General features: G+C 36.5%; 2 protein-coding genes across 3 annotated transcripts in view; one reads left to right on the top strand and one right to left on the bottom strand.

Moving 5' to 3' along the window:
• Positions 1–14826: 14826 nt before the first annotated feature.
• LOC103501310 (serine/threonine-protein kinase-like protein CCR4) lies at positions 14827–17282 on the top strand. The gene has a single exon (XM_008464852.3). The coding sequence runs from the start codon at positions 14938–14940 to the stop codon at positions 17248–17250; it is 2313 nt and encodes a 770-aa protein (XP_008463074.2). The 5' UTR covers positions 14827–14937; the 3' UTR covers positions 17251–17282.
• Positions 17283–18376: 1094 nt separating this feature from the next.
• The window catches only part of LOC103501309 (DNA mismatch repair protein MLH1), a 31588-nt gene continuing 31086 nt past the window's right edge, over positions 18377–18878 (bottom strand). For both annotated transcript variants that reach the window (XM_008464850.3, XM_051082921.1), the window contains one exon: positions 18377–18742. In XM_008464850.3, coding sequence (XP_008463072.1) covers positions 18698–18742 — 45 coding nt within the window. In that variant the 3' untranslated portion in view covers positions 18377–18697. The remainder of the gene's footprint in view (positions 18743–18878) is intronic.

Here is an 18878-nt window from a genome sequence, read left to right as displayed (position 1 = left end):
GGAAAATAGATAAGTGTTCTTTTAAATGGTTTATCTGGGACTTGAACAAAGGGCCCTACCCTCTCTATGGCACGAGAGGGGTTTATGTTTAGTGGTTGGACCATAAACAGGTTGTTGTTCATTAGAGGAGCACTCGTATTTAAGGACTATAAGTAGTCCAGTGGTAAAACGATAATTTAACCCAACTGGTGTTACGAACACTTGTGAAGGACTAACTTACTGGTATTGGTCTATATTCGTGGACACATAAATATATCTATAGTGAGAAGAGTTCAACTGTGAGTCTTTAGTGAAGTGTACGCACAGTTAACGAATATTGATTAATGTGGTTAATGAGTTTAGCCAATTAATCTTATATCGTTGTAGCTTCTGATCTGTAGTTTCATTAGGTCCCCTTCCTAGCTCGTAAAGGGTAATGAGATTTATTTATATTGGTTGTAATTTGAAATGTTCAAATTTACTTTGGGAATTAATATAATGTTTGGTGATACATTATAATATGAAGTTTATATTTTAATTAGACTTTAATATATAAATTTAATTTTGGATATGATTCAAAATTAATTTATGAGAGAATAAAATATTTCAATAAGCTCAAATATTAATTTAATGTGAATTGGATTCATACTAAAACTATAGGTTAAAATTTAATGTGTATATGATACATATTAAAACTATAGGTTATGAGAGAAATTTATATTTGAATATGATTCAAATTTGGATTAAATTAAATATAAGATATTTAATTTAGAAATTAATTAATGGGGTCTTTTCAAAAGTATAAAAAAGCGGCAAAATATTTACACTCTATAAAACAATTCAAAAAAATGGAAAAAGCTCACAGACCCACCATGCAAAATATCAAAAATGCCCCGTCAACCACGCTGTCAATAATGCGTGTGTAATATATTTGCAATCATTTAGATTTGGTTATTGTTTGATACGTGATCGTTTAAATATGGCTACAATTTATACGTGATCGTTTAGATATGGCTACAATTTATACGCGATCGTTTAGATATGGCTACAAATTATCTTTTCAATTCCATCGTTTAATTTTGTTACACGATCGTTTAATTTGATTATGTTTAAATTTGGTTACACAATCGTTTAGATTTGGGGACCCAAATCTAAATGATCTTTTTTCAAAAGTACACGATCGTTTAGAAATCTTTACACGATTGTTTACTTTTTTATATGATCATTTACTTTTTTTACACGATCGTTTACATTTAGCTACTCCAATCTAAATGATTTTTTTCAAGATTTTTTATACACGATCTTTTATTTTTTTTACACGATTGTTTACTTTTTTACACGATAGTTTACGTTTTGCTACTCCATTCTAAATGATTTTTTTTTTCAAGATTCTTTATACACAATCTTTTAGATTTTGCTATTTTTTGTACACGACGTAAAAAAAAAAAGAAAAGAAAAAAAAGAAATTGCAGCAAAAAAAAAAAAGAGGAAAAGTAGAAAGACGATGGAAAAGCGAAAAAAAGATGAGGAAAAGAAGAAAAATGATGGAAAGATTAAACGATGTAAATAAAGAATTGAAAAATGAGAAAGATGATGGAAAGAAATTGCAGAAAAAAATAAGGAAAGAAAGACGAAATCGCAGAAGAAAGACGATGAAAGAAATAGCAGAAGGAAGACGAATTGATAGGAAGAAAAAAAGATGGAAGGGTAAACCTGGAATATTTAAAAAATGGCTAACTTTATGGGCTTTGTTATACAGGTCGTAAATATTTTGGTGTTTTGTTACATTTACAAAAGTTTTCCTTAATTAATTGGACAATTAATTAATAGTTTAGTTTATTTTGATTTAATTAAATTAAAACTATAGGTTATGTGAGAGATATTCATTTAAATATGATTTTTAAATGAAATATTAATTAAATATAATTTAATTAATTATTAAATTAATTAATTAATTAAATTATTTATTTATTTATTTATTTTAATATTTATTTAATATTTATTTATTAAATTAATAGGAAACGTGGGTGGTTTTCCCACATTCCCACTTTTCTCTCAACTTCCCTCTTCTTTAGTTACTGGTACAACGAAGTAGAAAAGTTCTGTGAATTTTTTACGTACAACTTATTCTCCCTAAACTTTTTTTTTCTTTGGAAAAAGTTCTCTGTAAAAAATTTCCTACCAATTGGTTCCCACAAACCATCTCAATCCAGAGGATAGGAAGGTTTCCAAGTGGTGGTGCCTCAATTTGGTGTTTTGTAGATACAGAGACGTCAACGATCGTAACTTCTTCTTTGTTCTTCTCTGTAATTTTTTTGAAAGCATGCTTAGCCATAGAAATTAATTTTATAATTATTTTGATAATGTATTGGTACATTTAAGGTTCCAATTAAAATTGGGTTAAGGTCTCTGTAATTCTTCCGCTGTGCAAAGGACTTTCATCCCGTCATTCTCTTCTCGGCAGCCCTTCCATTGATACTAGACTCAATGTAAGATATTTTTCAAGTGGAATTACCAAATTGGCATGAGTGGATTGTGAACACCATTCATCCAAATTTTCTTTTACATACGAGTTCTTGCATGCTACTTTATCGACACCCTCTTCTCACCTCCTAAACATCATACCTATCACTTTCCATGTCATGTTGCTCACCTTACACCTCCTACTTAACAAAACCTAGGTGTTTTGCATGTTATCCAACTTATACTCCACTTCACCTCTTGCTTAAATTACTTAGCACCCCTCATGGCCACCCAACCTCTTGTCTTTAAAGGTTACTTGGACAGTTCCTACCCCCTAACCCTTCCTCCCTGCATGTCCTATCATGCTACATAGCCTAGCTCATGTGGCTTGTCTTGGCCGCATAGGGAGACTTTGTCGCATGCTAGCCTCTTTAGAGTTTCTTGACACTTCCAAAATGCCTAGTTTCCTCGCCAAGCTCCCTGTTGCTCGCCTAGTCAATCTTGTCAACCAAAAAGCCTAGCTTGCTAACCTAGAGGCTTTTAGGCCTAGTTGGCCGCCTACTTCAATGTCTTTAGAGGTTATTTTGACACTTTGTTGCATATGACAACATTTTCTTTCCTAATCCCAAGCTTTGGCTGCCTAGAAGTAAGCAAAAGATCTAGCCAACAGTTAGTCAAATTTTAAACCTTCCTTAGGCCTACTTTGGCTATAATGACACTTAACCTTTTTCATTTTAACTTATTACCAAAATAATGACACTTAACCTTGATGTGGTACAGGAAATGGAATTTCTACTCGAACATCAGGTGATACCAATGTCTTTAGCCAAATGTCTGGTGTTTACTAGATCTGTCTCCACCACTGTATAGATTGACATTCACCAGCGTAACGAGTTAAAAATGATTTTGACCATGCGACTAAAGAAGGGCCTCACTCGAGACAAACCAACGTTTATGGTCATCCCACTTGAGTCGTTGGAAAACCTGGGAGAGAGTCCCGAAAGAAATTCTGTGTTTTAAAAAAGTATCGTGAGGTGATGCATGACAGTTTGCCCAAGTCCTTTCCGCCATTAAGGATGATTTATCATAAGATCAAATTACTACAAGGGGCAAGACCGCCTACGAAGAATGCTTTTCGTATAGGGCCAAGGAAGTTAGCTAAACTTCAAAAACAGTTAGATGACTTATTGAATGCAAGATTTATTAAGCCTACAAAAGGTATGAGGCCCTAGTCCTTTTTCAAAAGAAGGATGGGAGTTTACAGTTCTGTATTGACTATTGTGCCTTGAACAAGCTCATTGTTAGTAATAAATATTCGCTTCCAATAATCACTAACCTATTTGGTCGTTTACATTGGACGAAGTATTTCTCGAAGCTAGACATGCGGTCAAGATATTATCAAGTAAAAATTATGGAGGGAGATGAGCCTAAAACGACTTGTGTCACAAGATATGGAGCATTTAAGTTCCTCGTAATGCCATCTGGTCTTACCAAGGTTGCAACGTTTTGTACACTGATGAACCAGATGTTTCATGCATACCTTGACAAGTTTATCGTGGTCTATCTAGATGATATAATGGTCAATATCTCTTCAATGGAAGAACATTGGGATCACCTTTAAAGGCATTTTCATAAATGGAAGGAAAACTAGTTATATATCAAGAGAGAAAAATGCAACTTTGGGTAAGAACTGATAAACTTTATGGGTCATGTGATAGAGTGTGGCCAAATTGGTATGGAAGAAGGAAAGATTGTTGTAATACATGATTGAGCACTGAAATCAGTCACATAATTACGCTCTTTTCTCGGATTAGCTAATTACTACAAGTGATTCGTGGAAGGATTCTCCAAAAGGGAAAGCCCGTTGACTGAGTTGTTGAAAAAAGGACATGCAATGGGGTTGGACCTCCGAATGTCAGGCAACTTCGATGGTATGAAGCAAGCCATGATTCAGGGGCCAGTTCTTGGGATCGTAGATGTAACCTAACCTTTCGAAGTTGAGACCGATGTGTCTGATTATGTATTGGGCAATGTTCTCCTACAGAATGGACACTTGATCGCATATAAAAGTTGAAAACTAAATGCTATTGAAAAGAGGTATACCATGTCTAAAAAGGAAATGCTTGCAGTGGTACATTGCCTGAGGGCCTAGAGATGGTATTTGTTGGGTTCAACATCTGTTTTGAAGACGAAATTGACTTAACCAAAATTGACTTCAAAGTAAGCAAGTTGGCAGGAATTCCTGGCCAAGTTTGATTTCGAATTTGAACATAAGAAGGGATCGAGCAATTACGTTGTTGATGCCTTGAGCCACAAAAATGAATATGTGACCCTGTGCATGTTAGCTCACCTTCAGACGAGTAAGATTGATGGGTTAGTTTGTGATGTCTTGAGAGAGTTCTTGTAGAAAGATCCTGCCACTCAAACCATCATGAATTTAGCTAAGGCAGGTAAGACATGACAGTTTTGAGCTAAAGAGGGCTTATTAGTAACAAGGGGTAATCGACTGTATGTCCCTAGAGTAAAGGACCTAAGGAAGAAATTATTACACGACTGTCATGACACTCTGTGGGCTAGTCACCCTGGATGGCAAAGGACGTACGCTTTGCTGAAAAAGGCTACTTCTTGCCAAATATAATAGAAGATGTCATGCAGTACATAAAGACATGTCTTGTCTGTCAACATAATAAAATTGAGAAAGCGAAGATTTTTTGGCTTCTGGAACCTCTATCAGTTTCCACAAGACCTTAGGAGAGTGTTTCTATGGACTTCATCACCCATCTTTCCAAGGTAGGCGACTTTGAGGCCATCTTGGTCACTATTGATTGATTTTTGAAATATGCCACCTTCATTCCCACTGCCAAGTTGTGTTCAGCCGAATTGGCGGCCTAATTATTATTCAGACATGTTGTAAAGTTATGGGGAATCTCGACAAGCATTATGAGCGACAAAGATGGTAGATTTATTGGCACTTTCTAGACAAAATTATTTACCTTATTGACGACAAGTCTGAATATATCCTAAAGCTACCATCCCAGACCGACGGTCAGACTAAGTAATTCAGCTGTATGCTAGAAGAATATTTGTGTCATTTTGAAGACACCAGACAAAAGAATTGGGTTCAGTTGCTAGATATGGTCCAATTCTGTTTCAATGCTTAGACGAGTTCATCAACTGGGATAAGCCCGTTTGAGATTATTTGTCTTAGGCAGCCTGTATTACCGTACCTTGTTGATCATCCCTATGTAAGGAAGGACCTCCAATCTCACAACTTTATGAATTAAGTCTCGAGGCAGATGAAGAAGTGGGCAAATAAAAAGCGATGCCCCTTTGATTTTCGGATGGGGGATTAGGTCCTCATCAAGTGGGCAGACAAGAACGATCCATGAGTATTTGTTGATCATCCAGGTTACACGCATGGGAATGTGTCGAAGACCTAAAATCCTAGATGCAAAAGATCGAAGAGATCAAGTTTCACCAGTCGACAAGGATATCAACTATTTAAGTGGGGAAGAATGTCATGAACATGCTTGTCTAAGGTGTTGTTTGCTTATGATCGCATGTTTAGATACCTCCAAATCACCTTGTCTTTATGTTTTCTACTTAGTTTAGTCAATTCTTTCATTTTTATGTCGTCGACCTAGGGTGTGACGTTTCGACATTTTCATATGCAAGCCTGTCAAAGCTAAAAATGTTCAAAATAATATACTATAAGGGAGACATAGTAGTTGAATCCCCAACCAAACCTTGTCACACTCTTTGCAAACTAAGCTTTCTTTGTAATTAATAGTCTTCAATCCTTTCTTTTATGTGTTCCTAATGATTTCCATTCTCTCTCCCGTTTTATAAAACAATTTTCTCAAGAACGTCAAGTGAGGCTACATCATAGCCATGAGTTTGTCCGTTATTTTTTAATTTTACACGGCTGACTTGTTGTCTGAGCAAAACAAGTGTCAAACAACCGCTCGTCAATGTTTCAAAGGTTGCGGTTATGACATACAGTGTGCTATGACTTCCATGTTTAGCATGCGGTCAGGCCTTTAGGTCTGAGCGCATGCGTGCAACCTGTTGCCCATGCCTACACAACAACCATGCATAATGTTATTTTTTGGGCATTTTTTATATTTTTGCAATTTTTTGGTAAAGTTTGGATACTAATGGCATGCATGCAATTATATCATCTAAATTTTTCATCCATTAATATGAAAAAAAGTAGAAAAGTCTCAAGTTATTTATAGAAATAGAAATAGAAATATATATATATATATATATATATATATATATATATATATTGGTACAAATTTTACAAACGTTGTACTTACTGGTATACTCTCAATATTACAATGAAAATTGTAGAGCTCACTCAATGAAAACCTAGGCTCCCCTTAGATGTGAGACTTCTTCATTTTAAAACTTAAACTCCCCCGAAATATATAGCTATTAGTGGTTAATATATTAAGCTCCCTCTAAGCATGTTGGGCATCCTCTAACTTGAAGTTGTCTTCCATCTCCTCTTCTAAACTCAACTTCACTCAGGCAACTTAGGCTTCCCCTAAATGAATAAGAACTCCTTTCTCATTCTAGTTGGCTTTAGGCTCCCTTTAAAGCAGTGCAATATAGTTGGAATGAATGTAGTCTTCAACAAACAACTCACAAGAACAATAGCGACACACACAGAAGAACATTTTCTTCGAACTCAAAGTTTTGTCGGAATCTCAATGAAGAGTAATACAAACATGTGTGGCAACCCTAGCAATGAATGCAACTTAAGCTTAAATAACACAGTGGAGCAAGGAAATAACTCACAGAAACAGAATAAATCGGCACAACTCTAAAAAACGCAAACATCTCAGCAAATCATATCCACAAAATAATTTAAATATGGAAAGAAATATTATGCAAGATCTGCAACTTCAATAACAAGCCCTAAAAGACAAACATTTTAAAACGAAATCTAGGACAACCATGACAACAACTAGGAGACTTAAATAAATATATTTAGCTAACTAAAAGTCACTAACAAACACTGATAGACTTTTATTTGCATCTATCAACGATAGATTTGTATCAGTTTATATTACTTATACACGCTGATAGACTTCTATCAACGTCTATATGACTATAAGAATGGTAGAAAATTTTACACTGACTTATTAATACTTTGACTCATTCACTACAACAAGTCGGGCTATTTCCGATGCATAAAAACAACAACATAGGCTTCAAATACGTCCATAACTCGTTTTTCAATGCAGAACGAGACATCGGGAAGAGAGTCAGAAGAACTACGTTGGAAGTCCTATTTTTTATGCATTGCCAACATGGCATCGGGAGTGTATGTCTCTCGACATCTTCATTTTCGACGTTACCAGGACATCGAAAACATACCTTTCCCAACATCTTTATTTCTAACATTATCAGGACGTCGAAAAATACCATCCCCAATGTCGTTTCGACACAACGTCAGGAGCGGTTCCTAATTCCCAACATCTCTGGTGGTTCAAAAAATCGTTTAAATATATATTCTTTTAATTATTTTTTTCTAAAATATTTTTTATTCAATTGTAGTATTCGTTTTCGATTCTAATACGATTTATTCAATAGTAAATTACAAAAAAAAATAAACAATAAATTAGTAAACAACTATATAAAATATCAAATTCAAAATCAATTTTATATGTTTACGATTCCAAAAGGTACATAATACGTAGACTAAAAAAATAATAAATGTTCAAAAAATACTTAAAAATCCAAAAACTGCGTATGTCTCCTAACAAGCCACATATGCCATTCTACACCGATGAGACCTATAATGATACAAAAGTACCTAAGATTAGTACATATCCATATCATCACTAAATAATCTAATTTAAAAAACTTAAGAACGGAAACATATATACGTACCGCAAGGGATCATGGTCCTCTCTATGCCCGTCTCATTTCTTCTATGAGCTTTCGCATTTATTACACTTGTGAAGCCAACATCTCAGATGTCTTTCTCTATTCTTCAATCACTCGTTTAGCTTCATTAAACTCGATCCATATGCCATACTCCTTGGATCTTAAATACAAGGTCGAGAAACTGCCCGCACTCATTGTCGTCTTGCGGGACTTGGGCTTAGGACCCCAACAAAGACCTTTTAAGTAGCTCGGTCGTCTACCCAAAAAATGATCTATATATCTTGTTCCTAAAGAGTGGTTGAGAATCCTCTGGTAGGCTGAGACTAGAGTTCCAGCGGTTGATTCTGCAACAAATTTCACAATTAAGTTAGTAAGACACAAATAAAGAGGACATAATAAGACAAAATTATTGCTTGAACTTACATGTGCATCCTGAGCGGCCTGCGATACGAACATGTCATCTCAAACGTGTGTTTGCTTGAATAACTCCACCTGGTCGACTGGCTCACCTTGTTGCTCAACGAGCTCGTGCTGTCGTTGAAGAAATGACTTCGACCCACTGCTATGATAGTAAAGTCACTTTTGTCTAACAACCTTATTCGTCCATGATTGCTCCTGTATCCATACAATTGATTATGAATACATATAAAAAGTTAAATGCAATAACCATTACAAAATATAAAGGCTAACTGGATTGCACAACTCATGTAGTGAACGTATAGTAAGTGTTAATCTTTCATACGTCCCACCAATATGTGAGATGGGTTGGCACATGCATGTTTAAGGTCGTTGTACTTTTTGAAGTGTCTGTAACAGTCGCCTCTGAACTACTTGAAACAAGTGAGCATTTGATGCTCAACAAATTTATTCATAGATTGATCGTTGAAATCAAGCACGAAAAAATGCTACACTACAGACATCATACATTAGCTTGGTTAACTTAAGTATGTTTCAAATGAAAACAGAATTGTGTATTGCACATACATGTAGATCACCCTTGACGACCTCGATGTAATCTCTTCCAACGTCAACCCATCTAAGGTAGCAAACTGAAAATGTTCACCTCTCCAACTCCAAGAGTCGAGGCTGTGCACGTCTCCTAGGAGTCAGAGATGGTTGAGTAGTTTCTACTAAATAAAACAATAAATAAAAGTGAGAACCAAGTTAATATAATTATGAGTTAAGTATCGAGAGACTCACCCGAATTGTTGTCTACCGAGGACGACCCTCTCATAGTGTTTAAATCCTTGTCAAACTCGAGGAACATCACATATGTCTCCTTGAAATCGCTCGAGAATGATGACATAGTACCTGTAGACATAAAGAAACAAACATTCATTAAGCAAATACGAATACTTAGATTGGAAATCCAAACTAATTAAATATGTGGGTACGTGGTACGTCATTATCATTCACCGTTGATTGATCCGCTTTGATGTGATAATTGCTCATCCCCATCGTCTATGTAGTCGTCAGCGACATGATGCATAACCGATCTTTCGATGATTGTAGGATCAACGTCAGTCCTACATAGAGTGTCATCCTCAAGGTGTTCATCCATTCAATGGTTGACAACGATTTTGAGTATATTCAGTTGCTCATCTTAACATCGTCACTTAGGGCATGCCCTATATACGCTTATTTTTTAGGTAAAATACTTTATGTGCATGCGTCGCAAGAATGATTGGTTCCACGACGAACCAAAAATGAGACGTGTTGATAGCTTTGTACCGTAATGTCACATGCGTCCTTTGGCTTTTCTTGTTATCGGTGTCATACCACCGACACTTAAATAGCCAAACACTCCTTCCCATTAGATATTGAATGTCCAACACTTTGTCTAGAACATCGTAGAATTTGTTGTCGCCACTTCCACTAGCATTGCTTTCACAGATTACCATCACTCCACTGTTTTATGTAGTGCATCGGGAATCACGTTCTAACGTGTGAAATCTCACTCCACCGAAAATGCATCAATTATAACACCTAACATCAAGTGATGGTCCCATCGTAAATGAGAAGAAATCGCGAGATAGATTTTCTGCCTCACACAATTCTATAACTTGAAATCCATGTGACAATGATTATATACATCACGTTCAAATAGGTTAGTGCGTACATGTCAGTTATCAAATGTGTGCACACTATATACTGATTTTGGAACCATTCAGAAAATCCTCGTTGGTGCCTTTTGTACAAATCAGTAGCGTTTTGAGTCTTCTGACGTATTAACCTCAAATGTTTCCTAACGACAATGATCATGAGTTTAATTTGTGTAACAACAATGTATAACAAATACTTAACAACTATACCTAAGAAATACGAAGGTAAGAAATGCTTATTTGCGATACTCCGATATTCCGTCTACATTGTTGAGTATGTACCAATGGAAGAGGCGTTTCTCTTCCTGTGATAGAGTTCAAAGACTTGACGCACCTAATGGTCGTACTTTCTACTTAAAAATTTCGAACTCACCAATCACATCGTCATCTGGAATGGTATCATCATTTCCCTCATCTCTAATGAATTGAGTCTCAATACCACTTAGGTAACACAAATAAAAGGTGCATGATTCATTCATCACATATGCTTCTGCAATAGAGCCCTCAGGACATGTTTTGTTTCGAACATACTATTTCAAAGTGCGTAGACTTCTTTCAATGGGGTACACCCAACTGTTAGAAACCAAACTAGCAACCTTGATTTCATATGGTTAGTGAACGACAAGATGTACCATAACGCTGAAGAAGGCAGGTGGAAATATTATTTCCAACTTGTAAAGTATGATTATGATATCTACTTGCAATCTGTCCAAATCACTTACTCTTATCATTCTAGCGCACAAGTCACGAAAAAAACTACATAGTTCGGTAATAGCAGTGTACACGTTTTTTGGTAAGAATGCTCGAATACCAATAGGTAGCAGCCAATGTAATAAAACATGATAGTCGTGCGTTTTAAGACCTGATATTTTCCCCTCTTTCATTCACACATCATGAAGTATAAGAAACAAGGAAAACTTAACTGATTTCAGGAACTTGCAAAACTCAACTTGCTCGCTGCTAGTCAACATGTAGCTCGCATGTGGCTTGGCCAATCAATTACCGACTTCTATAAGGTGTAAATCCTTTCTTATTTTTAGATCTTGTAGGTCCAACCGAGCATTTGTGGTATTCGTGGTTTTTCCTTCAATATTCAACAAGGTAACAACCAAGTTGTCACAAACATTCTTCTCAATATACATTACATCAAGTTTGTGACGTAACAGTAGTCTCGATCAATAAGAAAGTTCGAAAAAAATACTTCTCTTTGTCGAAATAAGAGCGCTCTTTCTTTTCTTATCTTTTACTAAAGGATGATTACTCATAACTGGAAACTCCAATTGATTTAGTTTCAATATTTCATGCCCATTCATCACCACTAGAGGAGCCCTACACTCTACCTTTCTATCGTGTAGCCTTCTTATACACTACACATGGTTCTCTGGAAGATAGCGTCCATGTCCCATGAAGGATATTCTACCTCGTATCCCAAACAACGAACTATCACTTGCATATGAGACATGCCTGATACCCCTTCGTAATCCACCCTGATAGGTCACCATACATCGAGAAGTCATTAATTGTCCATAACAAGGCTTTATGTAGCTGAAAGAACTAACCAGTAAGAGAATCATACGTACGCACCCCGAAATTCCATAACTCTTTTAGTTCCTCAATCAATGGTTGGAGATAAACATCGATTTCCCTACCATGAGATCTAGGATCGAGTATGAGCAATGACTTGAAGAAATTTATCACTTTCATGCATTTCCAAGGTGGCAAATTGTAAGGAATTAACACAATAGGTCACATACTATACGAGATACTCATATGACCAAATAGATTAAACTCATCTGAAGCTAACCTCAAACGCACGTTCCATGTATTAGAAGCCAAATCAGGAAATTCACAATCAAAGTGCTTCCATCCCTCCTTATCAGTTGGATGTCTCAACACATCATCTGTTTCAACACATTTATCCCTATGCCGTCTCATTTCAGCGGACCCTTCTTACGAGACAAACAAGCGATGTAATCTCGATACAACGAAAAGCACAGTACCTTATGCGAAGATTTTTCCTCTGTTATGATTAACCTTGTACCGAGCCTCACCTCATATAGGATAACATTATAAATCCACAAACTCTTTCTAGTACAATACACAATCGTATTTGCACGCGTGAATAGCCTCATATCCCAAGCCCAAGTCACAAAGTTTTCATTTGGCATCATAAAATGAACTAGAGATAATACTACTACACATTGGAAATACTGCTCTTAAGAGTTCTAACAACATGTCAAAGGATTTGTTACTTCAATAGTTGAGAACCTTGACTTGCATCATTTCAATAAATCATTCAACATACCAAACATATTATCTTCTTCATGAAAGTGGCTACTACTAGTTCCTTCATCAAAATGGTTACTACTAGTTCCTTCATCAAAGTTTTATGTACCTCTATTTAAGCTAACTGGCTCTCCATGATACACTAATTCTCTATGCAGTAGGGGGATATTCCAATAGTAAGTAGATGTTGTTCTACACCCTCTAATGAGTTCAAATTTGAGTTCATACATCTCTTGCATGGACACCTTATTCATCCATAATCATCGACGGGAAACTTGGTAACATCTAAAAATTGGATCACTCCCTCTCTATTCAATGGAAGACTTATTCCTAAGTTTCATCCAACCCTTGTCCATCGTTAAAGCCACCTAAAACCTAAATAAGTTTTATTAGAAGTATATTTCTCCTCTCACACCCTAAACTTACTCCCCTAAATAAGCAAAAACAATCTCTCAAACTTTTCACTAAAATTAACTTTAAACTACAGAGGCTACCATAACTACAGGATAGCCACCACAACCTAATTAACCAAAAACAACTTAAATCTTCGCAATCTACCCAACCCTTCCAACAATACTACTTTACAAGCTACCTACCACATCTTCAAACCCTCATAAACACTAACAAATTCAAAACTAAGTTGGCACAAAAAAGGCTACCACACAACTGTAGGATAGCCGTCCCAAATCAACAACAAATGATTTCAAAACTAATAAGAAATAAACAGCTAAATTTGAACTGAAGGCTATCATAACTGCAGGATAGCCAAAACAAATACCAACCATAAATTACAAAATTTTTAAAACAATAATAGCCCTAACGCCTATAAAGTTTTCAATACGACCTCCTCCTTAAATTTTCAATTTCACCCCTCTCGATCCCCTCAAATTTTTGACCCTAACCACCTTCAAAATTTCAATTCAACCACCCCCCTTCAAAATATTCAATTAAACCGCCCTCCCCCTCAAACTTTCAAATTTTAACCCACACATTCAAATTTTCAATTTCAAAACCAAAATGTATTCCTAAACAATATCCTAAAACTAATTCACCATTAAAATCCTAAAACTAATTTCAGAAAACAAAACTCTAAACTAATTAACCTAATCTAACCTAACTTAAACTAGTTTTAAACTTACCGAAATAGGGAAGAGCGGTGGCAGACGACAGCAGAGGCACGGCGGTAGGGGCACAGTGGCGACAGCACGAATGATCTTCTCCTTCACGACGTTTTCGCTCCAACGATCTCCTCTCTTTCCCTTCAATTTTTATAAGGGAACTCCCGACGCACCACGAAAATGTCAGAAGATCCCCCATGTTCCCGACGCCATTAGTGAATCATTGGGAACTGCCACATATTCCCAACAAATGGCGCCAGAAAACCCTAAACCCATTCTCGAAGCCATTCATGGGACATCGGGAATCGTGATCTGACGTAATTAATGTTTGAACATTTTCGACGGTCCATGCACAGTGTCAAGAACAAGGATGACTATTTCCGACGTATAACAAGTGTCGTCGAGAACAGTGGTGCACATTACCGACGCCATGCATGGTGCGTTGGGAGAAGAGATATATTTTATTTAATTGCTAACTATTTCCGACGCCCTACACCCAGATGTCGGAAATGGGTTCTTGTTTCCCGACAACGCATTTACGACGTCGAGAAATGTTAATAATTAAATATTGTGTTTTTGATTTCTTGACGTGTACAAAATACCTTCAGGGAAAGGTGTCTGTCTCAATACTCGACGTTTTGTGCATTGGGAATACCCTGACTTTTTGTAGTGATTTTTCTATATTTTAAAACTCCTATTATAGTTTTTCTAATAGAAAATTTTATTAAACAAAAGATGACATAAGAATAAATAAGAAATGGATACAAATTTGACTTAGGTAGTAGCTTGAGGCCACACGTAGAAGCTTTGACTGTGAGGAGTGACTTTAAACATATGTTCCTCAAATTCAATTAATCAATAATTAAAAATAAATTACATTAAACAATAAACAAATTTGGTTTTGAAAAAAAGTAGTAATAATGAAATCTTCAAAAGGACTGAGTCATTAGTCTTCACTCCCAACCGCGTCCCCTTCTTCTTCATATGACCTTTACATTATTTTGACTCTCACAAACAAAATCACAAAACTCAAAAACTTTCCATTATCATCAAATCCTCTTCTTCATCCTCATGAAATTTCTATTTCCATGGATTCTTTCCCCTTCTCTTCCTTCATTTTCCTAATTTTTCCATTTCTTTTCCTCTCTGTTTCCTCTTTATCCACTCTTTCCATTTCCGAAACTGCAAATCAGACTCTGATTTGCAGTTTGAATGCTCGATTTTCTTTGAATTGTTCAAGTTTTCCTTCTGGGATTCAAATTCCCTTCAACCCCAATGATTCTTATTCTGCAATCGTTGCCGGAGATGGGTTTTTTTGTGGGTTGAGGAATTTTCCGACCACCTCCAATTCCATCGTCGTTTGTTGGAGATTTTCTGTAAACGGAACAAACATGGAGACCAAAAGGGTTTACGATGGCCCAAATTTGAAGGAACTTCGAGCTGGAAATTCCCACATTTGTGGAGTTATTAATGCTACTAATCGGCTCGAATGTTGGCAATGGCGGCGATTTGATCGAAATTTCACTTTTGATTTCTCCTCCATCGCTGTAGGTAGCGATTTCATTTGTGGGCTCTCTAACGCCGGCGAGATTCGTTGCGAGGGAAGTGGGAATTCCACCGTCGCAGTCGACGGAGGTGGTAGGTACACGGCGGTCGCCGCCGGGTTCCGGCATGTATGTGGTATTAATTTGAGGAACGAATTGGAGTGTTGGGGGATCGGGATCGGAGAGAAGCCGGCAGGAGAGTTTAAAATGTTGGCTTTAGGGGATAATCGGAGCTGTGGCCTCCGCTTGAATGGGACCGCTGTTTGTTGGGGTGAAAAAAATTTCAGCTTGCCGGAAAGGTTAAAAGGGGAGTTTTTTACTGTGATTGAAGCCAAGAAGAATGTTTTTTGTGGAATTTTGAGAGGAGATTTCTCTTTACTCTGCTGGGGAAATGAAATTTTCGATCGAAATTTGTTATCTATTTTCGATTTTGTTTCACCTGGTCCTTGCAGATCCCAATGTCCATGTGGCCCATTTCCCAACACACAACAATTTTGTACTCGAGCAACTATGATTTGTAAACCCTGTGAAAACAGAGCTCATTTTCCTCCGCCACCGCCGCCGCGTTCGCCGTCTCCGCCACCGCCGAACATATCGCATCGTTCCTCCGGTCAACGGTGGAGTGGCGGAATGGTGGCTTTACTTGTAGTGGGGTGTGTTGGGAGTTTGTCATTAGTACTGATTTGTTCATTTTTTGTGTACAAATATTGTAAAAACAGAGTTTGTCGTGTTCATGATTCTGGTCCAATGGAGGATCCTGTTGGAACAAGTGACGGCGTTGACCACCGTGAGACGATGGTCGGACGGCCGGGAAATGGGAAGAAGGTTTTGGAGAAGAGATTGAGCCATTTAATTAGCTTGGGAAATGGAGGGCAATTTGGGAAATTGGAGGATTTTCCTCTTTCAGTTCTTGTTGAAGCTACAAATAATTTTTCTGAAGAACACAAAATTGGAAGTGGAAGCTTTGGATCGGTTTACAAGGCTGTTTTGAATGATGGTCGTGAAGTAGCCATTAAAAGAGCTGAATTTTCATCCATTTCTTCATCAGCTTGGGGAACAAAGAGACAAGAAGACAAAGACAATGCTTTCCTCAATGAACTCGAATCATTGTCTCGCATTAACCACAAAAACCTCGTACGCCTTCTTGGATTCTTTGATGACACACATGAGCGAATGTTGGTCTATGAATTCATGAGCAATGGCACTCTCCATGACCATCTTCACAACCTCCCCTCCTCCCCCCTTGCCACTTCTTGGGCTCGTCGTATCGCTGTCGCACTCGATGCTGCTAGAGGGATCCAATACCTCCACGACTACCTCTCCCCACCAATCATCCATCGTGACATCAAATCCTCAAACATACTCCTTGACAACAGATGGACTGCTAAGGTTTCTGACTTTGGACTCTCGTTAATGGGACCAGACGACGGGGCATCACATCTATCGTTACGTGCGGCAGGGACGGTAGGGTATATGGATCCAGAGTACTATAGATTGCAGCAATTGACAATAAAAAGTGACGTGTATAGCTTTGGAGTGGTGTTGTTGGAATTATTGTCGGGATGTAAAGCTATACATAAGAATGAGATTGGAGCGCCAAGGAATGTAGTGGATGTGATGGTACCATATATAGTGAGAGATGAGATACATAGGGTATTGGATGTGAAAGTGCCACCACCAACACCGTTTGAGATAGAGGCAGTGAAGTATGTGGGATATTTGGCGGCTGATTGTGTCATTACAGAGGGAAGGCATAGACCTTCAATGACGGACATTGTAAATTGTTTGGAGAGAGCTTTGGCTGCTTGTTTGGCTCCTACAACCCTCTCTAGATCTTCAACTGAATCATCAATGTAAAGCATTCTTCAAATGAAATTAAATTCATTCAACATTCTTTCTTTATTTTTTAAATCAATCCATTGTCCAACGTGATATTGGAGTAGATAGTCCAATTTAAACCACTAAATATTTTTTTAGGCGATAAGATATAATAAGGTATTAAATTTGTCTTTAAACATTAACTTAAGTTTTTTGGTCTTTTTTTTTTACGTTTGCAAAAATAGCAAAAAAAAATTATGATAATAGAGATCATGTAACTACATTTTTTTAAATTACAAAAATAACATATTTAAAGACAGATAGCTCTCTAATAATCCTTTGATAGCAGATATATCTAATTACTTGTCATATTTGAAATGTACAAAAAAAAAAGTACAATTGCTTTTTTCTAAAAAAATTTGTCATATGACAATTTTCTTTTTTTCTTTTTTTTTTTTGTATAATTTTATTTTCGAAATTCTTCATCAAAATTATATGGTAATGATAATTTGAGATTACTTTTGATGAAATCCATTGCTAAACTTTTCCAAATGGGGATTGTTGTTTTAATTTCCATCAAGAAGAAACTTGTTCTAATATTCTCGGAGGAAAAGGAAAAAGAAAAAAGAATGGTGTTTTGTTCAAATTTGAATATTAAATTTTAGCTTATATATGAGTATGCGTTTGAAGCTTTCGAATTTTTTAATTTGAAGTTGAAAACTACTCAATCGTTGTGTGAACCGAGGGGAAATGAACGTTGGAGAAGCAAACTGAAGAAAATTCAAATTAAACAGAAAAGGTTGAATTTGAAATTACTTTGGAAGTTGTCAACATTAGACCGAATTCAAATTTGGGTAGATAGATCAAAATATTAATTCAAATCACTTTCTTTGAAATAATCTTGGATTGTATTACATAAGACCTAAATTGGATCCTATTGAAGAAAGGATTCCATTGAAATTAAGCTCACTTTTGAAAGAAAAACACCCCCAACTCTTTTTATATCTCAAGATTTACCAAATGGTAGAAAATTAATAAAACTAATTTTACTTCAACAAAAGCAAAAGCTAACTTTGCTTAGACATAACTGCCATGACTTTCTACTCTAAAGATAGAAGGTTCGATCATATTCCCCATAATTGTTGTACTCAAATAACCCACAAAATGATTGCAAAACTAAATGACTTATAGGTAGCTATCAAAAGTTGTTACACGCCAAATGGTGACTATACAAATTAATGTAGGGAAGAGGGTTATAGATAGCTATACAAGATAGGAAAAAGAAAAGTAATTATTTGGTACATCTTGAGCTACACTCACTTTTGTGCAACTAACTCCAATCACAAAGATGAAAGAAAAATCTCACCACGTGACAAAATCTAGTTGGACAATTAAGTAGAGCGGAAGTTACTGAGACACACCTAAATATTTTTCTAAAAAGAAACAAGGGTGGTTCTAGAAGCTGCCGAAGATTGATCAAACTCCCTCAGCATCTCTCAAAGATCTTGTAAAGTTTCTCCAATGATGCAACCTGGGAAAGTCAATGATAACACATTTAATAAATACATACAGACCACCCAGTTTTCAATCCAAGCAAAAGCACGCATTAAATGTAGGTTACGGTCAACAAATGAAGCACTTGGCAGGTGGTTATAACAAAAAGTCTC

This window comes from Cucumis melo, chromosome 3 (assembly GCF_025177605.1).
Source record: "Cucumis melo cultivar AY chromosome 3, USDA_Cmelo_AY_1.0, whole genome shotgun sequence".
In the NCBI taxonomy this organism is placed as follows: domain Eukaryota; kingdom Viridiplantae; phylum Streptophyta; class Magnoliopsida; order Cucurbitales; family Cucurbitaceae; genus Cucumis; species Cucumis melo.
This window is presented reverse-complemented; position numbering and strand designations above follow the sequence as displayed.